The 21,791-nt window shown below is 52.9% G+C and overlaps 5 protein-coding genes across 5 annotated transcripts; 1 reads left to right on the plus strand and 4 right to left on the minus strand.

Annotated features, from left to right (window-relative positions):
- Window positions 1–491: 491 nt before the first annotated feature.
- On the minus strand, window positions 492–1,530 carry TRIVIDRAFT_55467 (uncharacterized protein; the record flags this gene model as incomplete). The annotated part of the gene is made up of 2 exons (XM_014104789.1): window positions 492–1,368; window positions 1,469–1,530. 2 exons carry the CDS (start codon window positions 1,528–1,530, stop codon window positions 492–494), a joined length of 939 nt encoding a protein of 312 aa, XP_013960264.1.
- Window positions 1,531–1,852: 322 nt separating this feature from the next.
- On the plus strand, window positions 1,853–2,863 carry TRIVIDRAFT_86143 (uncharacterized protein; the record flags this gene model as incomplete). Its single annotated transcript, XM_014104790.1, has 2 exons — window positions 1,853–2,334; window positions 2,441–2,863. The coding sequence occupies 2 exons, from the start codon at window positions 2,079–2,081 to the stop codon at window positions 2,572–2,574; spliced, it is 390 nt and encodes a 129-aa protein (XP_013960265.1).
- A 269-nt stretch (window positions 2,864–3,132) lies between these two features.
- On the minus strand, window positions 3,133–5,721 carry TRIVIDRAFT_113531 (uncharacterized protein; the record flags this gene model as incomplete). The annotated part of the gene is made up of 2 exons (XM_014104791.2): window positions 3,133–3,883; window positions 3,956–5,721. Coding segments are annotated over 2 exons (2,517 nt in total), but the record flags the coding sequence as incomplete, so codon positions are not given.
- A 1,385-nt stretch (window positions 5,722–7,106) lies between these two features.
- On the minus strand, window positions 7,107–14,797 carry TRIVIDRAFT_142467 (uncharacterized protein; the record flags this gene model as incomplete). The annotated part of the gene is made up of 5 exons (XM_014104792.1): window positions 7,107–11,218; window positions 11,350–11,532; window positions 11,764–11,828; window positions 13,518–14,177; window positions 14,457–14,797. The coding sequence occupies 5 exons, from the start codon at window positions 14,795–14,797 to the stop codon at window positions 7,107–7,109; spliced, it is 5,361 nt and encodes a 1,786-aa protein (XP_013960267.1).
- A 2,489-nt stretch (window positions 14,798–17,286) lies between these two features.
- TRIVIDRAFT_211568 (uncharacterized protein) lies at window positions 17,287–20,106 on the minus strand (the record flags this gene model as incomplete). Its single annotated transcript, XM_014104793.1, has 10 exons — window positions 17,287–17,651; window positions 17,708–17,748; window positions 17,870–18,050; window positions 18,161–18,397; window positions 18,495–18,693; window positions 18,768–18,833; window positions 18,915–18,950; window positions 19,009–19,089; window positions 19,166–19,211; window positions 19,384–20,106. The coding sequence occupies 10 exons, from the start codon at window positions 19,889–19,891 to the stop codon at window positions 17,454–17,456; spliced, it is 1,593 nt and encodes a 530-aa protein (XP_013960268.1).
- Window positions 20,107–21,791: the final 1,685 nt, after the last annotated feature.

A 21,791-nucleotide genomic window follows, 5' to 3' on the forward strand; every position in this document is an offset into this window, starting at 1 on the left:
AGAGTTGGGCCTGTAACTCGCTCTGTTTCCAGCGCTTCTGCTAGCGGGCGGTGCACCAGCTGCGAAGCTTTTTAGTGCCCTGTGTAGCCGTTTTAGGTGGTGGGGGCCCTGCTAAAGCGGGCTACGGAAGCGTGCATTGGCTGATGGTGGGCGTCACAATGCATTCGGCGTTTTGCGCCAGTCCGGTCTGAAACTCTTCCGTGAAACTGCATTACAAGTCCATCCTATATACTCGTACTTTGCTTTGTATATATCTAACAAAATCCTCATCCAGACAGAAATGACCAAAGACCCCTTTTATTATCTGTATCCCGACGCCGTATGCCATGAAGCCCTCGCGGGGACTAATAAGCTGATACAAACTCGAAAACCCATCCATTTCAAAGACACCTCGTGCAATGTCGTGCTCCTGGTTTGACCGGCACGCAATTCGCTGCCCATTTGCCACGATACTGAATTATGAATAAATCTCTTCCATGTCGAGAGCCGCTTTACCAAGCCAAGTCGTTGGTCAATGCCAGCTTCTCCTTCTCCTGCTGCTTCGGTCGCTTGCTCTTCATCTTGGTGACCTTGCCGCGCTTGCGCTTGTTGCCGGCCTTTTCCGCCTCGGACTCGTCGCTGTCTTCCTCCTCTTCCTCCTCCTCCTCGCTCTCCAGCCAGTCCTCAAGGTCTTCAAGCTCGTCTTCGCTCTCATCGAGATCGGAGACGTATTCAATGGCGGCCTCGGCGTCCTCATCCCCGCTTGCGGCCTCTCCATCGACCTCTTCCTCCTCGTCCGACTCGATGCCTTGGTCCATATCCTTGTCTCGTTCACCCTCGCCACCCTTCTCCATGGCATTCAGCACCTTCTTCCAAATGTCCTCGCTAACGTTTAGAGGCTGGTCGCCGTAAGCACCTTGTCTCAGACGCTCAAGCAGCTCTCTCTCGATAGTCCTCTCAAGCTTGGCTGCTGCCTCAGCCTTGCGCTCTCTCGTCGCCTCGCGGTGTCTGACTTTGGGGGCCAGCTTGGGAACCAGCTTCTCGCCCAGGCGTTCGTCCTCGGCGGCAATCCTGCGCATACGGATCTGCACCTGCGTCAGGCGGGTGAGTCGCTGCTTACACTTGTGGATCAAGAACTTGGGCCAGTAGATGAGCCTCTCGTCAATCTGCTCCAGGGCCTTGGTGTAGTTGTTTGACAACTTGATGCGCTCCCACATCTTAGAAGGCAGGTGCGCTCGCTCGACAGTCTTCATGTAGAGGTATAGCGTATCCTTGGTCGGGTGTTGCCGAATGGTGGCATACCGCGAGTTGGCGAGAGGACATGACTGGCGATTGCAGAGTCCAGTGACGTTGTATTCATTGCGGCAGAAGTTTTGCTGCTTCTCCATCCTTGGGATCTGGTTAGCATCCATCTATGCAATGCCCAATTGCATCCAGAGCGACAGAAATCCCAGGATGTGACAGTGTTTGTCTGCTGGCCAAAACTTACTTTAACTTGAAGGCGCAAAACTGCTGGTTGATGATTTGCCACACAATCTCGTCCGACGCCATCTTGTCTGAGTCTCACAAGAGGATCCCTTTACCCAAGTCAATGAAAGAAAAAGAGAATGGGAGAAAAAAAAGAAAACTCTGGCTTTTGATATGAAAAGACTTGCCAATGCAGAAAAAAAAAGTTCCTGGCGGGGCGGATCGTTCTCCAGATTCCCATAATTTTTTTTCTGGCGTCCCAGTAAAGCTCCTGACCGCCTTCCTAGTTGATACCCCTGCGTCGCGGCTCCGGAACAACACTCGCTCCGACGATCCGTGGCTGGTGCTACGGCCGCTGACCTGCGTCACTCGCTGCATCAGCCGCCTTTCTCCATCATCGCCTCAACACCAGCCAGCCAACGACTCGACGTTTTGACGACAGCCCGCGCCTCAGCTCTCCTTTGTCCGCCTCCGCTAATCTTCTTCACCGTTTCCTTTATAAATTCTTCGCAGCTTCATTAGCTCGTACCTCCCCCTTTGCGGGGCTGCCGTCCACCCAATCCCGAGCCAATCTCACTTCATTACGACGACTTCCCGCCCGTAACACACGATCCTCAAAGAACTTGGTCATCATGCCTACCGCCGGCCTCAAGACCATCATCGCCCTTTCCTTTGTCCTCGCCGTAGGATTCCTCCTCGTCATCCTCTCATGCGCCCTGTACAAGGTTTACTATCCGCTCCTCGTCGTCGCCACCTACGTCCTCGCGCCGCTGCCGAACTGGATCTGCGGCCGATGCGCAAATCCGGATGACTTTGTCGAGAGCGGCGGCGCGGCAGTGCTCGATCTGGGAAGGTTCTTTACCGGCTTCTTTGTTGTCATGGGCATTGGTACGTGCTGATATCCCGTGTTTCATCTCCTTTGAACCCTGTCAGGTGGCGAAAGAGGAGTGTCGAAGAAATAGATGCATAACTAACCGTTATCCGTACTCGACAGCCCTCCCCGTTGTCCTCGCGCACTCCGATCTGATCCGAGTCGAAGCCATGATCATGTCCATTACCGGTGGCCTGCTGATTTACGGGACCATCATCAGCTTTGGCATGTTCTTCCAGGAAGAGCAAGAGTTTTAAAGAAACGAAACGGGAATTTATGACCTCATGTATGAAAAGCCGGGAGGGGTTCCGCAAGAGGGAGGAGTTTCTTTATGCCTGTGCGAAAAACGAAGAATGATCCAGCCTACTTTTGCTTGAGACGGTGCTTATCGACCTGTATGAGACTCGGGTCAAGTTGTACCATTAATTTCTTGGGGGAAATTCGATACGAAGCATAAGCGGTCTTTGGGGTTACTGTCTGCAGACTCTTTTTACCATGTGTGTCTTGGATGATTAGATGCGCGCTTGAAATTGAAAGAAAAGAAAAATAAATGTTTCTGTTATTTCCTGAGTTGTGTTTTTCCTTTATCCATGTAAGTAAGTAAAGCGTCGCTCGAGCGCCGTCAGATCTACTAATCTATATAATGTTGAACCATGTCCCCAAGAAAATAAAAAGCCAAAAGGCAAACACCGCTATGCATACGTTGAGTTATCGTTGACATCCAAGGAATCCCATCCCAGATACCAAGCCCTCCCACCAGACCATGTGTACACCGTGAAAAAAGTCAAAAGAATAAAATCAACCCAAAGATGCTTTTATGCCACATCCTTGAAAACGCCCAAAGGCCCACAGAGCTTCGTAAACATCTCCTCCGTCTCTCCTTCAGGCGTGCTCAGAATCGTCACCGCGCCGCCGGCTCCAATGCGCCAAACCTCCCTGGGCTGCGTCTCGCCCGGTCCCTCGGGCGGTGCCTTTTCGTCGTCCCAGCGGAACATGGTCCTGATGGTGACGCTCCAGTCGCCGTGGCCGCGGGCGTCGAGGAAGCCGACGACGCCGGAGTAGATGCTGCGCTCGGACGGCTCGATAGTGCGGAGGATCTCGCAGCTGCGCTTCTTGGGAGCGCCGGTCATGCTGCCGGGGGGGAGGGCGGCGGCAAGGACGTCGAGGCCGTTGGTGCCGCGAGAAGGAAGCTGGCCGTTGACGACGGTGATCATCTGGAAGACGCTGGAATATTCCTCCACCTTGAGGAGATCCGGGACGGTGACGCTCCGGGCTCCACAGACGCCGTACAGGTCATGCCGGACCAGGTCCACAATCATGAGGTTCTCCGCCTCTTCCTTGGGAATGTGGAGCAATTTTTCGGCCTGTGCTAGTGTCGAGACGGCCTCAGATTTGCGGACCGTACCTTTCATGGGACGCATGGAGCAGAGACCCTTGGCGTCGTGGGCCAGGAACCGCTCTGGCGAGCTGCTGAGGATGGTGGCTCCGGCGAGGCGGATGAAGGAGCCAAAGGGAGCCGGCTGGCGGGCTCGGAGAGTTCGATATATTTGCCATGGGGTGCCGTGCCTGGATGCTTCATCGCTTGGCCATGAAGAAGCTGCTCCATTGTTCGTGCCGTTGGTTGTGCCGTTGGTCAACTTCGGCTGCAGGTGATGCGGCACATCGTTTCCAGGCGGCCGAGTCATGGTCGTTTGTGCTGTAAGGCATAGTTCGTATGACTGGCCTTCAGCAATAGAGTCTTGACACTGGCGGACGTCGTCGTCGTACTTGGCTGGCTTCGGCGTCTTGAAACGCAGTCTGCCGGCCGGCTCCTGGATGATCTTCAGCAACGCCTCATTTGGCTGTTTCTTGGCAGCGATGAGTTTATACTCTTCCGTTCCATAGCCTGGCTGTTGCCACGCCCGGGAACTCTGCAGCTTTGCCACGACCTCGTCGATCCACGGCTGAGGATTTGAGTTGGGGGCAGTAAGGGCTTGGACATATGCCACACCAGCTTGGTGGTCGAGAACCAGACTCTTGGAGACCCAAGCATAGCAGAGGTCCGGCCTGTGGTGGCCCCTGTTTTTGGAAACAGATTCTGGACTCAAAGAACTCAGTCCCATCTCATACGTGACGAAGCCCATGAAGCCTCCCTTGAATGCTGGTTCCTGGCCCCTCTCTTCAGCCACCCTGCGCTGCTGCCAAAACTCGGAGATGACATTCCAAACATCGTAAGCGCCGTGCTCAGCGCCACTGTCAATTTCAATCCTTTGGCACACTTCTTCCTGGGCCCCAAATCCAGGCTGGCGTAAAGTCACCCAGTCATCTCCAACATGGTATTCGAAGCGTAGAGCCCTCTCAACCTCGAGTGCAATAACCGAGCTGCGTGCCAGGGGGTCGCCACTGATGGTGCTTGACGAATCCAGCATGATGGAATCAGCGCCTCCCACGCCCAGGAGCTCCGCAACGTCGGCTGCATCCACACCGTCGGGGAGTTTAATCCGGCTGCAGGAATAGATGGGTGCTGCTCTCGAAGCTGCCAGGCCAGACTGCATATCCCGCCACCACTTCTTGCTTGCAAGCTGACTCTCAGCAGCAATACTCCTCTCAACAATCATAGATGGCGCCAAGCTATCGGTAATGTTGTCCAAGTTCATCGGCCTCAGCTGTCGTCCAGTCGATTCGTTCCACTTCAGAGCCTGGCTGAACCAGTTCTTCAGCACCCCGTGCGCCGCAGGATCCGTACACACAGACTCGGGATGGTACTGGACCCCCCAGAAGGGCAATCTCGCATGCCTCACTCCCATCAAGATCCTCTCGGGTTCGCTTCCATCCTCGCTCTCCTCCATCGTCCACGCCAGCGGAACAAGCTCAGGGGCATTCTTGGGCGGCAGCCACATATCCGTCTCCCACGATGCCTGGGCGACTTGATCTTGCCCCACGTCGGCACACAAGCTGTGATACAGCGTCGCCTTGAACTCTGGCACGCCCGCAAAGATGTCTCCCGAGTGATGCTCAATTGGCCTCACCATGCCATGAAGTCCCCTCCTCAACCTCCGAATCCCACCACCAAAGTGTGCAACCAGGCTCTGGAAGCCCAGACAGATGCCCAGCACTGGGATAGCGTCACGCAGCTCCCACAGCAGGCGAAAGGCCCCAACATCGGCCTCGCACAGCGGCGATCCGGGCCCGGGGCCGCATACCACGGCATCGAAGCCCAGCAGCCGGTCCAGGAACTGCTCCGGCGTCCAGTCGGGACTGGGGTCCGCATGCAGCGTCTTCAGATCCATGTGCAGCACGTGCACCAGCACATCGTCGCCGAGCGCCTCCTTGAGCAGCGACACGATGTTGTTGGTGAAGGAGTCATAGGCGTCCAGAAACAGAATTCGGCGGCATTGGCGGCGCTGCGGCTCCGTGTTTGCCGCCGGCACCGGAGAGGACTGCGACTCAAGAAGAGGCATGTTGGGATGAAGATTTGTCTTATCTCATGGAAAATTCATGAAAGAGATGGCAGGATCAGTTATCGAGGTGAAGATGGAATAAAACGGCAGTGTCAGGGCGATAAGAAAAGTCGAAAGCGCGCCGCCGAGAAAGGCATCGGAAATGCCGCGAAAAGCCGGGTCTTTTTTTTTTTCCAATCTTATCTTTTTCGGATACTAACCGACTAGCAGCTGATATTGCGCCGAAGCTTCGCGTAGAATGATGGCATGTGCAGTTAGTTGGCGTCTTCCAGCGAGTGCCGAATAATTCATTCCCTAGTAGCAGTGCCGAGTGCCGGAGTTGTAGACTTATGTTTTGAGCATTGGGATATGATGCTTCAAAGAGAGTGCTTACAAAATGCTTTCACTACAATGCCTTGAAAGCTGCTGGAAAACCCCCAATATTGGTTCTAGACACTTTTTCTGTATGTTTTATTTGCTTTAATGGGTCCTTCCTGTGACGCTACGTAACGCCATGTGGCGGCCGTAATCGCCTTCTTTTCTCCAGGTTGACGTTTGTATTAGTCCAACCTCTTCTAGTCCTCGGGCGACATTTGAAGCGGTAATAGTGACCTGAATTGGTTAGGCGCGCTTCGCTGCATTGGCATTACTTTGGCTGTCGGCTCTGTTTCTGCTGATGTTGTTTAACATGCCTCTTAGATTGTGGCCGAGTTTCAGAGGTTGCTATTGCTACGCAGTGTCTAGTAGCTCGTTAAGTATACATCGCCGGTCTTTTTATTTGTTGTATATATAAATCTACATACCTACTTCAATATGTGTAAGATCGTTCTCTCAAGTATGAGCGTTAAACATCCGTCAGAGTGCTCACTCCAAGGTCGTCCTGTGAGGGACACTTTCCAATATATTGATGTTGCGTCTAATTTCTTTCGCCCTGATTCTCGCGACATTGCATTCGTCCCACAACCCAAAACTGTTTCCCCCTATAGAATGGCTGACTTACGATCCTCTAGTCAGTACTACTTGAATAAGCATTCCCTCAACAGATGCTGCAGATTAGATTAAAATCCATTGCGCAGCAAACTTTATCGTTAGTACTGCTGCTGTTGTTGGATGACATCTGAAGAGCGATCATGGTCTAAAAATATTGTTCTGGACAATCGGAAATACTAGATTCACTTCAACATCGCCTCAAGCCACATATTGCGCAGAATATTAAATGATATCATTTCTAGTATTCCTAGTATTAAACCTATACTATGCGAAGATACCAAAAACGTCTACATGTGTATATGTTGCAGCGCTATTCATCGCCATCGCCATCGCTATCATCATCGTCATCGTCATCGTGCTCTTGAATCGTAAGCTCCAATTCAATCGCTGTCCTTCACCGTCAGTATGCATGGTCGTCGTGAATGCCACATCCTCCGCTCCTTCATCCCAAGCGCCGCATCCTCCCTCGTCGGGGTATCCGACGGCGGGCGTCCCTGGGGCTGCTCACTGCCGTCTCCCTTCTCACCGCCATCTTCCCAGATCTGAACTTCCTCAACCGACGCCGTAAGCTCAAACTCTCCTCTGCAGAGCGCTGTCACGCCGATAACAAAGTCTGTGCTGGCGCCACCCTGGAGCTCCGGTAGAAGTTGCTGTAGTGTACCATTCCACACAAATTTGCGCGTATAATCAAGCGCGATATTGACTGAACGATGACATAGCGCCGGCAGGAGTCTGACAAGCGAGTTCATTGGTCGGCTTGTCCTGTTCGTGACTCGCACCCGCACTTGTATAAACTCGTCCACATATGCTGTGTTGATGTTGCTCTCGCTTTCGCCCGGACGCTCCACAAAAATATCTATACCAATCTCGCCCACCTTGACAATATCAATCATGCGGGTAGTAAGGCGAATATTGCGAAGCTCAACGGTGCCATTTCGCTTCGGCACTGCCGTTGTTCTCCAAGTCGCCTTCAAGCAGTCGAGAATCCTCTCTCTGTACCAAAATGCCTCTCGGTTGGCTCGCTCCATCTCGGGTGAGATCTTGCTGGTGCTCACCACAAACTGTTTGTTCTTTGACGGGTTAAGACTTGGAATTAAGGCATGCGGGTCTTCTAGGTAGACCCGCTTCACAGGTATAATGATTCGGCTCGTCTTTCCCGGTAGAATGCCCTCTTCAACAGCCATACCATCTTCGTTCTCAAGATGGACCGCCATTTGGCTAGGCCAAGCATTTCGCAGATCCACGGACAACAGACAGTACTCGTCAGGCTTTATCGGCTTTGTACCCCCTAGACGCTCCCACAAGGGTTGCGGAATCAAGCCATGCATGGGCAACACATCAATCCTTGCCAACTCGACGCTCGCGTTGACTGTGACTGTCAGGGGCACAGATATCTGCCGTGTGTAAAATTCCTCAGTTACCTCGTCGCGGGGAACTCCAAGATATGTGTAGTCGATTTGAATCGTTGCGTGTGTCAGCCCAGGCTTGCCGAGAATCTCAAACTCAAAAGTCGCCTCGCCTCCCGGGGAGATGTTGCGGTTCTGGTGGTTGCGCGGAAGTCGAAGAGCTTGTTTCTTTATTAGTATCAGCTCATACTCATATAATTCCGCCGGCGTGGCATCTCGGTTCGCAAGAGCTGTCTGCAGAGGCTCCTGTGTCGAGTCCTTGAAGGAGAAGAGCATAAAGTCAACCGGCGTAGTTGACTGGTTTTGCAACGTGACAGAGAATATTTGCCTCTCGCCCTCCAAGATCATAACTGAAGATTGAGGAAGCGTCGTTGACTTGACAACCACGAGGGGCTGGGGTTGGGTAACGTTCAGGTCAAGGCTAAATGGCTCTAGAGGCTGATCGTGAAACTTGCCCGACATCATAGGAGCAGACACTGATGCAATACCCTTGACTTTGATTTTGTCTTCTTGATACGGCTTCCAGTGCTTGGGAAAGACGGCAAATCTCCTCTCCCTACAACCTTTAACCTTGATTATTGCCCCCGTCACTTTGATGGACCCGGACTCCTTGGCTAGACCTTGCAGTCGGACCGCCTGCGTTCGGTAGGGTCCGATGATGGCGGTCTCTTTCATGGCTTCGAAATCGACACCTTCGGTTTCTAAACGTATACTTTCGATATCCAATTCAACGTCATAGGTGTTTTGGATTGTTACTCTGAACTTGGCTGGTTCGCCAGCAACCAGGTTTGCAGCTGTCTCGTCAGGCTCCTGCAAGAACGGATTATAAATAAACGGGTTGACATCCTGCGACGCACGGGTCGTCGTTGCTCCTGGCAAGACGCTGCGAGCGTGGGGGATAGGAACCCGGGTACTTGGGAGAGGCTCCAGCTTGATCTCCCGAACAAGAAACTCGTCCCAAAACTCAGCCGTCAAGTGAGACATGCCCAGCCTCTTGACCAGGTTCGAGGTCCGTGAAATGTTGCTAACTAAGCGGATCTGCTCATCTCTATGAATCTTTGGTGATGCATCTTCGCGACGGGGGCCCGGGGCGACGCCAGATCCAGCTGTGCGCATTAAATCACTGGAAAACTTGAGAACCCCGTTAAAGTCCGGTAAGGCTTCTGAAAAGTTGATGCATGCCCGTAAAATGTTGAGCTTGATATCGGGGAAGCCGAAGAATCTCGTCTTCATCTGGCCACGGATTCGAGCAATCACAGCATCATCCGAGTCGTCAAATCCTTCAGAGAGCGACTGTCGTCGGGGCTTCGCCCTGTCGAAGCCAACAACCCCGTATGACTTGCAAAGGAGTTCGAGGAAAGCCTCTATACCTTGCTCAATGTCTCCCTCAGCCAAGTCCAGGGCCATCGCCCCAGTCGCACCATGCGAGTTGCCACCCGGCGTCAGCGCCACGAGACCTGCAGCAGGATGGACCCCAGCATCCGCAGCTCCGCGTGTTCTTGCTTCGACGAGGCCTCCGATGAGAACGGAGACCAGTTCGCGGGTTACCATGGCCTTCTTCCGATGATAGCCCAAGGGTCCCAGAACAGCCGCAATGCCGCTCAAAATGGATATCCGATCAACGGTAGTAAGCAATTCCGTGGCTGTGGAAGGGAATGCCTTGAATAAAAGTGTTAAAATATGTTGCCTTGAAGGCGTTATCAGCAGTCGCGGCGATGTTGTGAGATCCTTGTCCAACCCTCTACCCATCACAATCATATCAAACGCCCTTTGGTCAAGTTTGCCATCGCAGAAATGCATGGCCGATAAGATCTTGCTGAATCTAATCACAGTCTCCGCCAATGGCAAATGGGGGACATTTTCGGCTGATATTCTAGAATAGAGGCCTACAATTCGTTCCAACAGCTCAGGAAGTAGAGCTTGAAGATATCGGAGGTGCCTGGGTTGAGTCTGGTCTGCATTTTCTGGTTCTGGCTTCATCGACGAGTGTTTATCTTGTGCGGGAAGACAAACTGTCGGAATTTGAAAGGTCAAGCCTGACCAGCCAAGAAGCAACAGATTCATAAGAATCAATTCTAGTGCTTTTCCGTGCCAGATGTGATCGTTCAAAGATTTGGCAGCGGCAGCTCCCTCGCCCAGTTCCTTTAACGAATCGCCCCAGCGACCTGCCTGCAGGTACATGGATCCTATGACAATGGCTGATCTGCCTTTCCCTTTGAGTCGCCATCGATCGTTTGCCCCACCAGGCCCAAATCCTTGTACAGAAACACGGTCGCGGCTTGCATCTTCAATGAAATCGGGCTTTGGGTGAGTTTCGGGAGACTCTGGTCTCTGGCTCGAAGCACCCGGAAAATCGTCCGCGCTTAACGGAGGACTGGAGAGGTTGCTTTTTAGGGGTGTAGACGGGCGACCTGGCGTGGAGACACTGGAGCCGCTGGGAGCCGGAGGTAGCGACAGGCGGCCCCCTGATCGATCCAAGCCCGTAGCAGAGCTTGAGCGCTGGAGGTGCTGCGGTATGGCAAACTGGGAATTCCGCCGAGTAAAACTGGTTGGCGAAGTCGCATCGGGGCCCCACGAGGTGGTACTCAGCTGTCTGGCCAGCGAATAGCCCCCTGGTGACTCAATCGCCGTCATTGCCTCGTAGGATTTCCCCAACGTCGTCATCTCAGCCAGCAGCAGCGACGATATGTCACACATGACCGTCTTCATCGTGGTTCTTTTGGACTCCTCGGGCGGAGGGATCGCCGCCATGCCCTCGGGTATGGGCACTTCTGTCGACGGCGACACATAATCGAAGATGAGGACCCGGTGTATGAGAGCTTTAGGGTAATTGTCTCGCAGCTCTTCAAGCTCCTGGTACAGCGCCCTGATATTCTTCTCCACCGGTGTAGGGCCCTTTCCATTCATGGAGTTTCGCTTACTATACGTCACGTCGCCTAGTTCTTTGCCGTCGGCGATTGCGATAACAGCCATTGGCTCTCGGAAGAGGTCGAACGGCGAGAGCGCAAGGTGCGAAGGAGGGGGGACGTGGGCGATGAGGTCGTAGAGCATTGCGCCGTCGGGATACGCCAATGGCGAGAACATGTCTGGGGAAGCTTCACATCAGTTTGTCTAGTCCCGCGTATACACAGTCTATCACGGTACGGCCCTATCCATGATCCTTCTCCGCTCCCCGTTCTCTCCCCCCGCGGCCAGCCATGTATATGCATGTACTTACTCCTGTTGGGTCGCCCATCGGCGCTGATATCCCTGAGCTGGACGACATGCTCGGCTTGCAGTCTCTCGGCAAAGCTCGCAAACCTGGCGGCCTTGATCTTTCCGAGGGGCAGCAGCAGCGCCTTCACCCTCGCGGGAGCAATGGGAAGCAAAGGGTCCAAGCTCATTCTAGCATCGGGAGGCGCTCAGCATCGTCCGGCGTTGTCGTTCTCAGGGATACCATAGGCGGGTCGCAATGGAGAGGGAATCGGTGTCGCCGGCCAGGCTGATGCGCATGTTCTTGGAGCGCAGCAGTCGTCGGTTGCGCAGAGCCTGGGCGGCAAGATGTCGAGTCGCAGTGATCGAGTTGGAAAGCTACCACAGTGAGGTATGTTGGTCGTTTCGTGTCCCCAAACAGCTTGTCGCACCGTCCCACCCGTGACCTCCCCTTCCTTCCTCGAGCCTGACGCGGTGGAGCTTTTAGAGGGACCAACCCACGGACTGATATTTTTACGCCCCGAGCGAATCAGTTGGGCCAATCTGGGGATCTGCGAGCATGTGTGGCGGGGAACGTGTTGAGACGGTAGGGCTGCTGAAACTTAGCGCGTGTAGGCACAAGGAACTGTCGCTAAGGCCCCTACAGTAAGAGTCAGTGTCCAGCGGGAGACCACATGGAAAGATTCATTCAACGACATTGGACCCACGAGACACTTGACGCATATCATGTTCTTTACCTAGGTGAGCATTAGTTAACAAGCGAGTCATGTAGGCACACTATTATCGTGGAAATCTTATTTACATGTACAATCGGTAGTCTACACTCTCCTCTCAGACTACTAACCCACCCACCAGTTTCCTTTCTCGTCTTCTGTTCCGGGATTATTTTTCAGCGATTCAGTTCAAACTATCAAACTAAATAAGTTCATGACAAGCTGGGGGGTGGGATTATCTGGTATAGAAGCACCCGACATCATATATCACGGAGGCTCCGCACACCCGTAGCGATAATATTTGTCAATGATCTCTTATAAAATACTGCTACGTCATAACTACCTACCTCCTAGTACTTGCTACAATATCACGGTTACTTCATCTTACCTTATTTTGATACTCTTGTCTGCATAGATCTAACCTTTCAGGCTAGGCTTTACCATTCATAGATTGATGTACTTTATGAATTTGGAATTTTCCTAGAAATATAGTTGTGCCTTGCCATCAACTACCTAAAATCTACACCATTCCACAGCCCTTGCTTCTTTTGTCTACAATTTGCCACCGCATCATCAAGCAGACACAATTGGGTCGATCTTCTGCAGCTAAAATAGGTGCATGTGGTTGCATACATATATCTCCAGGTCCCTCACTTTCAAGGCACAGCTGTACATGTATACATGAGTATAAAAGGCGTCTAAAAAGTGAAATATGAAATTAGAATATCAAAGAAAAAGTGCCACAGTCTCATAGCAGAATTCAACTTGGTTAAATGCTATCTCCGGGATACTGCTTAGACGGTAGCTCCCTCTATTATTCGCCCATTTCACCTTTCCTGCTATCAAGTTCCCGTTCACATGGCATCATAACAGCCCAAGCATCTATCAAAGACAATAATACCAGTATGGAGCAACCATGCTCATAAGGCTGCATGCACAAGTACCTTTTCCGAAGCAGCCAGAAAGAGAGAGAAAATGCCATCCATGATTTGTAATAGCCTCAAGTGGATGATGCTAGGAACCTTATCAGCGCCAGTTCATCATTGATGATCGAGCCTAAGGCAGCCTCCACTTTATCGTACAACGAGGGCCGTTGATTTACAGGCTACGGCCAGCAGCTCGTCCGGATCCGGGATCTGCAGTACGTGTATTCATGCATCCTCTAACGGGCCCGTGACCCAACCTCCAGCGAGCACTTCATGAGAAGTCAATGGCCTGTATATTTTTGACTCCCAAAGTTTTTATCTATAAAGTGATTTTGCAAAATGTGTTCGCCGCTGTTTCGTATACAGCAGTGAAGCTGATGCCAAGAACAAGGAAGGGTAAAAGTTTTTTCAAGAAACAGCGCCAATTTCCCCCTAAACTTGAATCCGACGAAAGAAAAAAAAAACCGTTGCTTGACTTTTGTCCTGCTCCAGGTATCAACTAAAAAAAAAACGCCCTCTCCTTCTCGCCGTTTTGCTATAATGTAGTGGTAGACGCAGTCGTAGATGGTCCCGTGACTGGAGTCTGGCTCGCAGCTGGTGTTTGGCTGGCACCACGATTTCTGTCGTCCCTGGCCTCCTCGGTTAATTCGCTCTCAAAGATGTCCACGGCAAGACTCGCTTCGACGAAATCTTCCATTTCCTCTGTAACAGTCTTCAGCTTCTCCTTTACCGCGAGTGCCCCTTCGGATCCTACAATGTGTCGCGAGGGCGGGTTTTCGTGGCCGCCAATGGCCGTCAGGGCGTAAATTGTCTCGTTTACTAGCTTGTCGATGGACGATGTCGGCAGTTTTGGATAGCGGTAAAATATCTCACCCACAGCTTCGCCCGACTCTAGTGAGATGCTGTCCGGTGACGTAGGGGAGCTGTCGGACTCCGGATTTACCGGGACCGCCGTGTCGGGGTTGGAGTTGAGAACGGTAGTTAGCATCTCCCGAACGCTGGGGGCATCGGCGAAGCTGTTGGAGTAAGCGGGAATCTGCGGAGCAAATGTGATACGATTTGTGAGAGACTGGATCTCCTTGTTGGGCTGGACGATGGTGACTTTGATGTTGAACGGAGCGACCTCGTATGCGAGGGAATCGCAGAAACCCTCGAGCGCCCATGTCGCCGCGGTGTACATGGACATGTGCGGCGTGCCGATGTGGCCACCGGTGCTGGTGAGGACCATGATGTGACCAGTATGCTGAGCCCGAAGTTGTGGCAAAGCGGCCTTGATGAAATTGACTTGCGAAAAGAACAGGGTCTCGAACTGGTCCCTTGCCAGGCTCTGGGTGGCGAGATTCGTAGAGAGCTCCTCAACGGTCCCAACGACAGCTAGCGATCGCCGGAAACCCGATGGTTAGCAACATGTTGGCTCGGTGCTCATGAACCGCACACGTAATCGCGAGATCAGTCAATGGACGGGGAGCAGGGTTTTTGTCATACCTTCCGACCGGCAGCAGAGAAGAATATCAATCCTCCCAAAAACGTCGACGGCTTCGGCAACTGCGGCGCCGCAGCCGCTCATGGTCCTCCCATCGCATCGAATACCGCGGATCCTGTCCTTCCACCCTTCCCGGTCCTTCCGCCCACTAGTGCACTCATTGATGAGCTCGCGAAATTCGGCACTTCGTTCCTCGTGTTCAATCTCCAAAGGAGGGAAGCAGGCTGCGACACAATCGCCGTGGGTTAACAACTGCCGGATCAGACGCACCGCCAATGGTGATAGCGATGCAGTGAGGAGCCACGTGCGAGGCGAGTTATGGGTCGCTGTCGGGCTCTCTTGGTCAGCCATTATTGATGCTTATAGATTGTCCCCTCGAAAACATTTTACGAAAGGAGCGAAGCTGATCGACAGGCGGGACTCGCAATCATTTGAGCGTAGGGTTTTTAAGTGCAAAAAAAAAAAAAAAGGAGGGAGGAGAGGATTTGAGACAAGGAAGTGTGTCTTTGAAATAAGTGACTGAGTCCGGTAAGGCAGTCTCAGACTAGCGAGGGTGGTGAATGAAGAATTAAAAAATTAATTTCTTCGGCGTTTAGGGAGAAAAAAGAGAGAGTGACATCAGTTGAAGAAAGGAGTAAGGTATGCATTAGAAACAATAGGGAAAGCAATAACAAATCAGGGATTCTCCCAGGTGCTTGACGAGAAAAAAGCCAGTTACGGCATCGCCACGGAAAGAGGGCGTCGTTCTGTATACTGCTCGGGCGTTCGCCACAAAAAAAAACACAAATGCGAAAGGTATGGGCAGGGGATTTCATGGCATCGTGGAATACGTGTATAGAACATGTACGTACGGAACACGGGATTTTGGCGCACAGGCGCAGTAGTGACGTCGAGCTGTCGGTTCTGGTTCAGAAGGCGGTAGCGCTGCGACGCAGGCTTAGGCGGCGGTACAGGCCTGTTGCCACTGGACATGGTGCTGAGTTATAGGCGTGTCTCGCTACTCGTACCACCTGCAGTGAGCGTCAGAAGCTCCAGTCCCTGACTGACTCTGACAGCAAATCGTATCAAAGCCGGGCCACACAAGACAGAAGCGAGATGGGGAAGGATAAACGAAGGCAAGTGAAGAAAATGTTGGTGTAAAAGAAAGTCTTAAAGAGAGTAAGAAAGAAAAAAGCACACACACAGCAACACAAAAAAAGAGAGTGAGGCACTTTGCAAGGACTGAGCAAGGGGGGGGGGAGCGCAGAAGCATATGAATTATGTAGTTGCTGTACTTGGTAATGGAATATTTTTTCTCTCCTGCAACTGAATCGTCAAGCAGGCTGCATCCCGTCTGGGTACTAAGTAGTAAGTACGAAAATGGGGAGCGGCGATAGTACGTTCACAGGCAACGAAATGGATCAGCCATGACGGCCCCCAGCGCTCGCTTAGACCTGACACCGGGCCCCGAGCGGAAGAGTAGCCTGAATCCATCGCCATAGATAGCTTCTAGTTGGGCATTGTTCCACGGTTACGCCCCCACTGGGCCCAAAGTTGGTGATAGAGCCGACACTTGACACCTCTGTGGCCGTAGCATAGGGCTGGCCTGGTGCAGGTAAGCTTGTTTTCGCCTTGCGAGACCCGTGTCATGACACAGAAGCAGCGGTGGGGAGGGGGGTGGTTCAAGACGACGACTGTTGCTGTTGTCTGAGGCCTGACTCGGAGCTGCTGATAGTGTTGGTGATTGTGGACGACTACAAAGACAGAATTGCAACTGCCGAGTGTTGGTGTTGTTGTCCTCAGCAGGGGGGCCAAAGTTAAAGACGGAGCGCCGCTCAAAACGAAACGTCTAAGCCACTAGTTTGGTCAGCTTTGGCTAAAGGAGCGGACCAGGTTTGTCGTCTGTTCGTCAGCCTTGCATCGACAGTCCGGATTTGGCAATTCTATAGTGGAATCACGCGGTGCCTCCCGGCGGTTTTGCCACCGAACTGGAGAGGGAGACCTCACGTCGTCCGTACTGTGCCGAGGGCTTCCGGTCCGGATACGGTGCTGCAGAGTTTTGAGCGATTGCCGGGTTGGTTTGGGCTGGTTTGATCTGCTTTTGCTCGGGCGAGTCGGCGACAGAGACTGCACTGACTACGGAGTAACTACAGTAGAAGCTAATCACAGATCGGATCCCCTGCTCCAGCTCCAGCTTCAGGTGCATCGAATCTCACTCTGACCAGGTGCAGCAGCTACCGTTCTTGTGCAGCATGCGGCGTCGCTCTGGCGCTGTGATTGCCCAGCCCTGCGGGTGCTCTATTTTCACTCGTCCAAATGCCCGTCGCCCGCTGTGATTGGGCAAAATTACGTGCTGCCACTGAGGGATCAAGGCGTATGGAGCCCTACAGGGCAAGCCCCCCCGCCCTTACCATGCTGCTGGGGAAAACGCTAAACAGGCGTCACTAAATTTGAATTGTTCAGCTGACTGACTCGCTCTCAGTTCGGGGGCAACATGCGGTGCTTTTGCTTCGCCCTGGGGAGCAACCTCTCGAGTCAAGAAGCTGATGATGCGTTATCGCCATGCACTTGACAGCGAATGAGGCAGGCAGCTAGGCCTCATGGGCGGCTCTAGCGGCATCGTGGCGACAAATGGCCGGGCCATGGCTCTTATCCAAGTATTATTTGATCATGACAAGAGAACCCTTGGAACCTTACGAAGGGCTTGCTCAGATGTCAGGGCCGGATCCGCGCTTTTCGCTTCCTTCGGCACGCCAGCTCGCACTAAACACGGAACGCATACGAAGAATCGGCCGATGTGATTGGCTCCCCCGGACCCTCCCAGGTAAGCCACGCCTCACATCAAATCATCAAAACGGGATAAAGAAGCAACAGATTAAGAATAAGCGTATGATGACAATGCACTAACTGGATAACCAAGACAACCAAGAATCTTTCCAATGCGCTACGTAAATCCACCCGGTGTTCCATCTGTCCGCCCAACCGAGCATCAAGCGAGCGCCACATTAAAACAAGGCGTGAGAATTCTTCAAGACTTGATCTCTACTTCCTCCCGAATGCTGTCCGGGTGGCCGGCCTCAGGCTCAGCATCGATCTTCTTGACCAGCTCTGTAACGCCAAAGAGCTCGTCCATCCTTTCCAAGCTAAGACCCTTGGTCTCAGGCACGAAGAACCACACGAAGATGCCCATGATCCAGCAAAATGTGCCAAACATGAAGAACATGCCCTGGGAGCGAGTCAGCACACCAATCTTGGGGTTTCATTTTGAGGTGTAGTACTTACATAGCCAGCCTTTCCCATAGTTTGCTGCATAGTAAGAACAGCTATTAAGGGGTCAGCAAAACGTCGAATACCACTTCAAGCCTTGTGGGCGTATGTCTGCCAGAATGGAGTGCCCAATAGGGGAGCGGGGACAAGGGGACGGCAGATTGGACGGTGGCTTACATCGAGCACAAACAAAGTTGAAGAGCCATTGAGTGGCTGCTCCGATGGCCACGTTCATGGCACGCAGTCGGGCCGTAGGTATCTCGCTAACCAGAATCCAACAGACGGGACCCCAACCGAACTGGAACGACCCAGCCCAGAGGTAGATGCATGTGATGGCGACGTATCCAAAAGCCGTGACCTAAGAAAGGGGTGAGGGCATGATCATCAGCCAACAATTCCCATCGAGTGGCTTCGAAGGAGCGGAGTCGGGGCGCTAGAAGCCCCCGGACGCATGAATGGAACACTTACAGGCTGGCCGGCAACAGGGGGCTGAACCCTTCCGTAGATTCCAACAATGTAGAGGAATATGCCTTGGGCTGCGGCCGTCCACAGGAGACTCCAGCGTCGGCCGAGCGAATCTGCGACAAAGACGAGGAAAACAGCGCAGGCAGCCGTCTTGACAACGCCGTACACTCCAGTGGCGAATAACGACGAGTCATTGCCAGTCATTCCGAGGTTAGTGAAGATTTGGGGAGCATAATAGTTCTACGACGTCTGCGATCAGCATATTCCCTGTAAATGCAACATTCCGATCCATCGGCCCCCAATGGGGAGCAACAGAGTTTCAAGGATCAAGTCTTACGATGGCGTTGACACCAGTCATTTGCTGGAAGATCATGAGGAAGATGGAGATGAGGGCTCGGTTGCGGTTGCCAGGAATTGTCCACATTTCCTTAAGGAGCGTCTTGAAGGTGGCGTCTCCGGTCAGTCGTCTCTCGTGCTCGAGCTGGTCGGCCATCTCCTGAATCTCATTCTGGACGTATTCCGAGTCGGCAGGCAAGCTATACGCATACACCCCCCAAAGTCAGACAGATATTCCTTGCAACACACGGCTCAGAGTTTCGAATTGACTTACCCACGGAGCTTGATGAGAATCTGGTTGGCCCGGTCCCAATCGTCTCTTCGGGCGCACCATCGGGGACTGAATCAGGAGTTAATCTCGGCATACTTGCTTTTGATGTTGAGACGTGCCGCAAAAGGGCCGTCGGGGGTTATTACGTACCTCTCAGGAGAAAGAAACATGCCACCCATCAAGAAGCTTCATGGCGGTCAGCCAACGGACTGGCTACGATTCATGCAAGTTTACATGTACTTACACGGCAGGCAGAGCTTGCAAAGTCAAAGGAACAACGTAGATTGCAGGGGCTGGGACGTGCAATAGGCATCCGTAGTTGACCCTAAGAGTGGATGTTTTAGTAAGATGATTATTATGGCCCAAAGCTAACGAGGGACCGGAGCGGTTTGGTTCCATACCAGAAAGCAAGCATGATGCCGAAGACGTTGAACAATTGGTAGAAAGCTGCGTATCAAGAAACAGGATCAGTAAACGTATAATTATTCCCCATTGTTTAGTTATCATGGGGGCTCATAGGGCGGTGTCTAAGGGGCACGGGGTTTGGCTTGATGCCTGAGGCTAGGGGGCGGGAGTAGGGCTCAGGCTTTCAAGCTTCTTGCATCCTCAATGTTCTTACCTGTCAAACCACCTCGAATGGCACGAGGAGCGCACTCAGAGACGTACAACGGAGTCAATGCAGATGCGGCGCCGATTCCCAGGCCAGCAACAAATCTGCCGACATACATGAGCGCCAGCGTGCCATTGGCAGAAGACGCAGCCTGGAAGATGATGCCGACGATGGTCAGGGCACCAGCGCCAATCAGAGCAGCCCGGCGGCCATATCGATCAGTGATCCAGCTGGTGAAGAAGCACGCGGCAAAACATCCTGCCTGCAGCGTCGAGACAATGTTCTGGCTCATGTTGGACTTTGCCTTGGCCGAGCTGGTGGCGTAGTTGAACTTCTCTTGGAAGTCGGGCATGGTCAGGATGCCACCGATGGCGCCCGTGTCCCAGCCGAACAGCATGCCGCCGAAGCAGGCGGAGAAGACGAGAGTGAAGACGCGCCATCCATAGATTTCGTCGGGATCGCTGCGCATAGCATCGTTACGCACGATGGCGCGCAGGAACTTGGCTGTTACGCCCATTGTGGCGGCGTATTAGAGTCGACTTGGCTTATGCTGGCGTATGGATCCGCCCCGGCAGTTGTCGGCAATGTTGGGCGTGGAGTGACAGACAACAAGCACTATGGGATAAAAGAAGTGCTCTGCCCTGTGCAAGACTCGAGGATCCGGTCTCGTCTTGGGGCAACGAATTGAATGGACGGCTCCTGAGACAAGTCTGAGAGGCTTAATCAACAAGGAGACGGACAGAGCGACAAGGGAAGAGAAACGGAGGTGGACGAGGACTGCGACGCTGATATGTACTATTTTCCTGAGACAGCCGGAGAAGGCGACCCGCTTCTTGGGCTGGAGAGCGCACCCTGGTCGCACCGACGAGGAACAAGCTCAAAGTGTGCAAATGCAAGCGAAAGGAGCAAGCTAGAGCGCGCCCCCCAGATGCACGGAACCATCAGACCAGTGAAACCACCGGGCTAGAATTCCCCAGACTTTGAAGCCAGCTGGCTGGGGGGAGTGGACACCTTGGAGCTCTTGGCTGCCAAGCGCCAGGTGGAGAGGAGCGATGATCTGATGGTTGGTTCTACATCATACTCGTACAGCACAGTACTTGATGGCTCATGAGGGCTCCTGTGACAGACGATGCTGAGATGCATGATATTAGCCGTAGAGGGTGGCTCAACTGCAAGCTGCATGCACCTTTAACACAGTCAGACATGGGACAACAGCACCGAGAATCAGCAAATTGCCCTCTCACGCATGGACATCGACATCACTTGGGACTATTCGTCATTATTCTTGGCCTATGCGGAGCTCTCATGCTTTCAACGAGAGAGCTTTCGGGAGAAACATGAGGAGACAGGCTGTCTGTCACTCTTTTGGTTGGGGCGCCCTTTTGTCGGCCCTTTTTGCTTTCGCCCATGCTCCTTGTTCGGCTACCCAATGTGCTGCGAATAGGGCGATCAACCGGTCCCAGCGATCCGCTGACACTAAGCGTGTCTTTTTTTTTTTTTTTTTTTTTTTTTTCACCGTTGCCAAATTGGCAGTTTAAGCTACCTTACGGCAAGTTGAGCGCCGCAATGCCATGGACGCAGGGCCTGTGCCGACAAAGGGGCCCTGGATTTCGTACATGGACTAACAGTCGTTAGAGCCAGGTTTTGCCTTTCAGCTAAGGCGCTTCTTCACCCTCCGTGGAGCGCCGATTATCTTTAGCACACAGACACGGGCCGGGGTCGTGGCTTCGGCTCTGCATTGAGGAAAATCTCCCTGCGGAAGAATCGAGTCCCACCAATGAACGGGACACTGAGTGCCAAGGACAATGGATTTCCATCTCGTGATGACGAACAAAGCCATCTCTGACCCAACACGGCCACGATTACAATTCGAATTCCAGTCTCTAGAGGTGCGGTGGACTTGCAAGGCATGGGGAAGCGGCATCCCCTCCCCCGGATTCTCCCCCAGCCCGCCAACATCAGAGGTGCGGGATATCGGCAGATATTGAGAATTGCACCACGCTGCACAACCTACACATGAATCACAGCCATGTTTCCCCATTTTGCACTCAAGCTCTTAAGCATACAGGGGCCCCTTTCTTTTAACCGCTTGTGGGGCCGAGAAGGTGGGGTCCGTGGAGGCGGAACATTTGAATCTTTTGGGCTTCTGTCTTTTTCCTCTTGTCTTGCTCCGCACGGATATGTTATTCGCCTTTTCTCCAGATCTCTCCGCATTTCTAGTTGTGGCGCGCCAAGCCATCGAGATGCGCTATTGCTAGCACCAGCTGGATTTTGGGCCCTTTGTTTCGAGGATTTATTTGCGAGCTGGCCGTGACAGCCCTCTCGACAGGAGAGCCTCGGCCGCGATTCAACGGCGGACCAACGAATCCCAGTTCCCCTGGGCTCGTACAGGTATGTCAGACACAGGGCATACTGTA

Source organism: Trichoderma virens (assembly GCF_000170995.1).
Source record: "Trichoderma virens Gv29-8 chromosome Unknown TRIVIscaffold_2, whole genome shotgun sequence".
Classification (NCBI taxonomy): domain Eukaryota; kingdom Fungi; phylum Ascomycota; class Sordariomycetes; order Hypocreales; family Hypocreaceae; genus Trichoderma; species Trichoderma virens.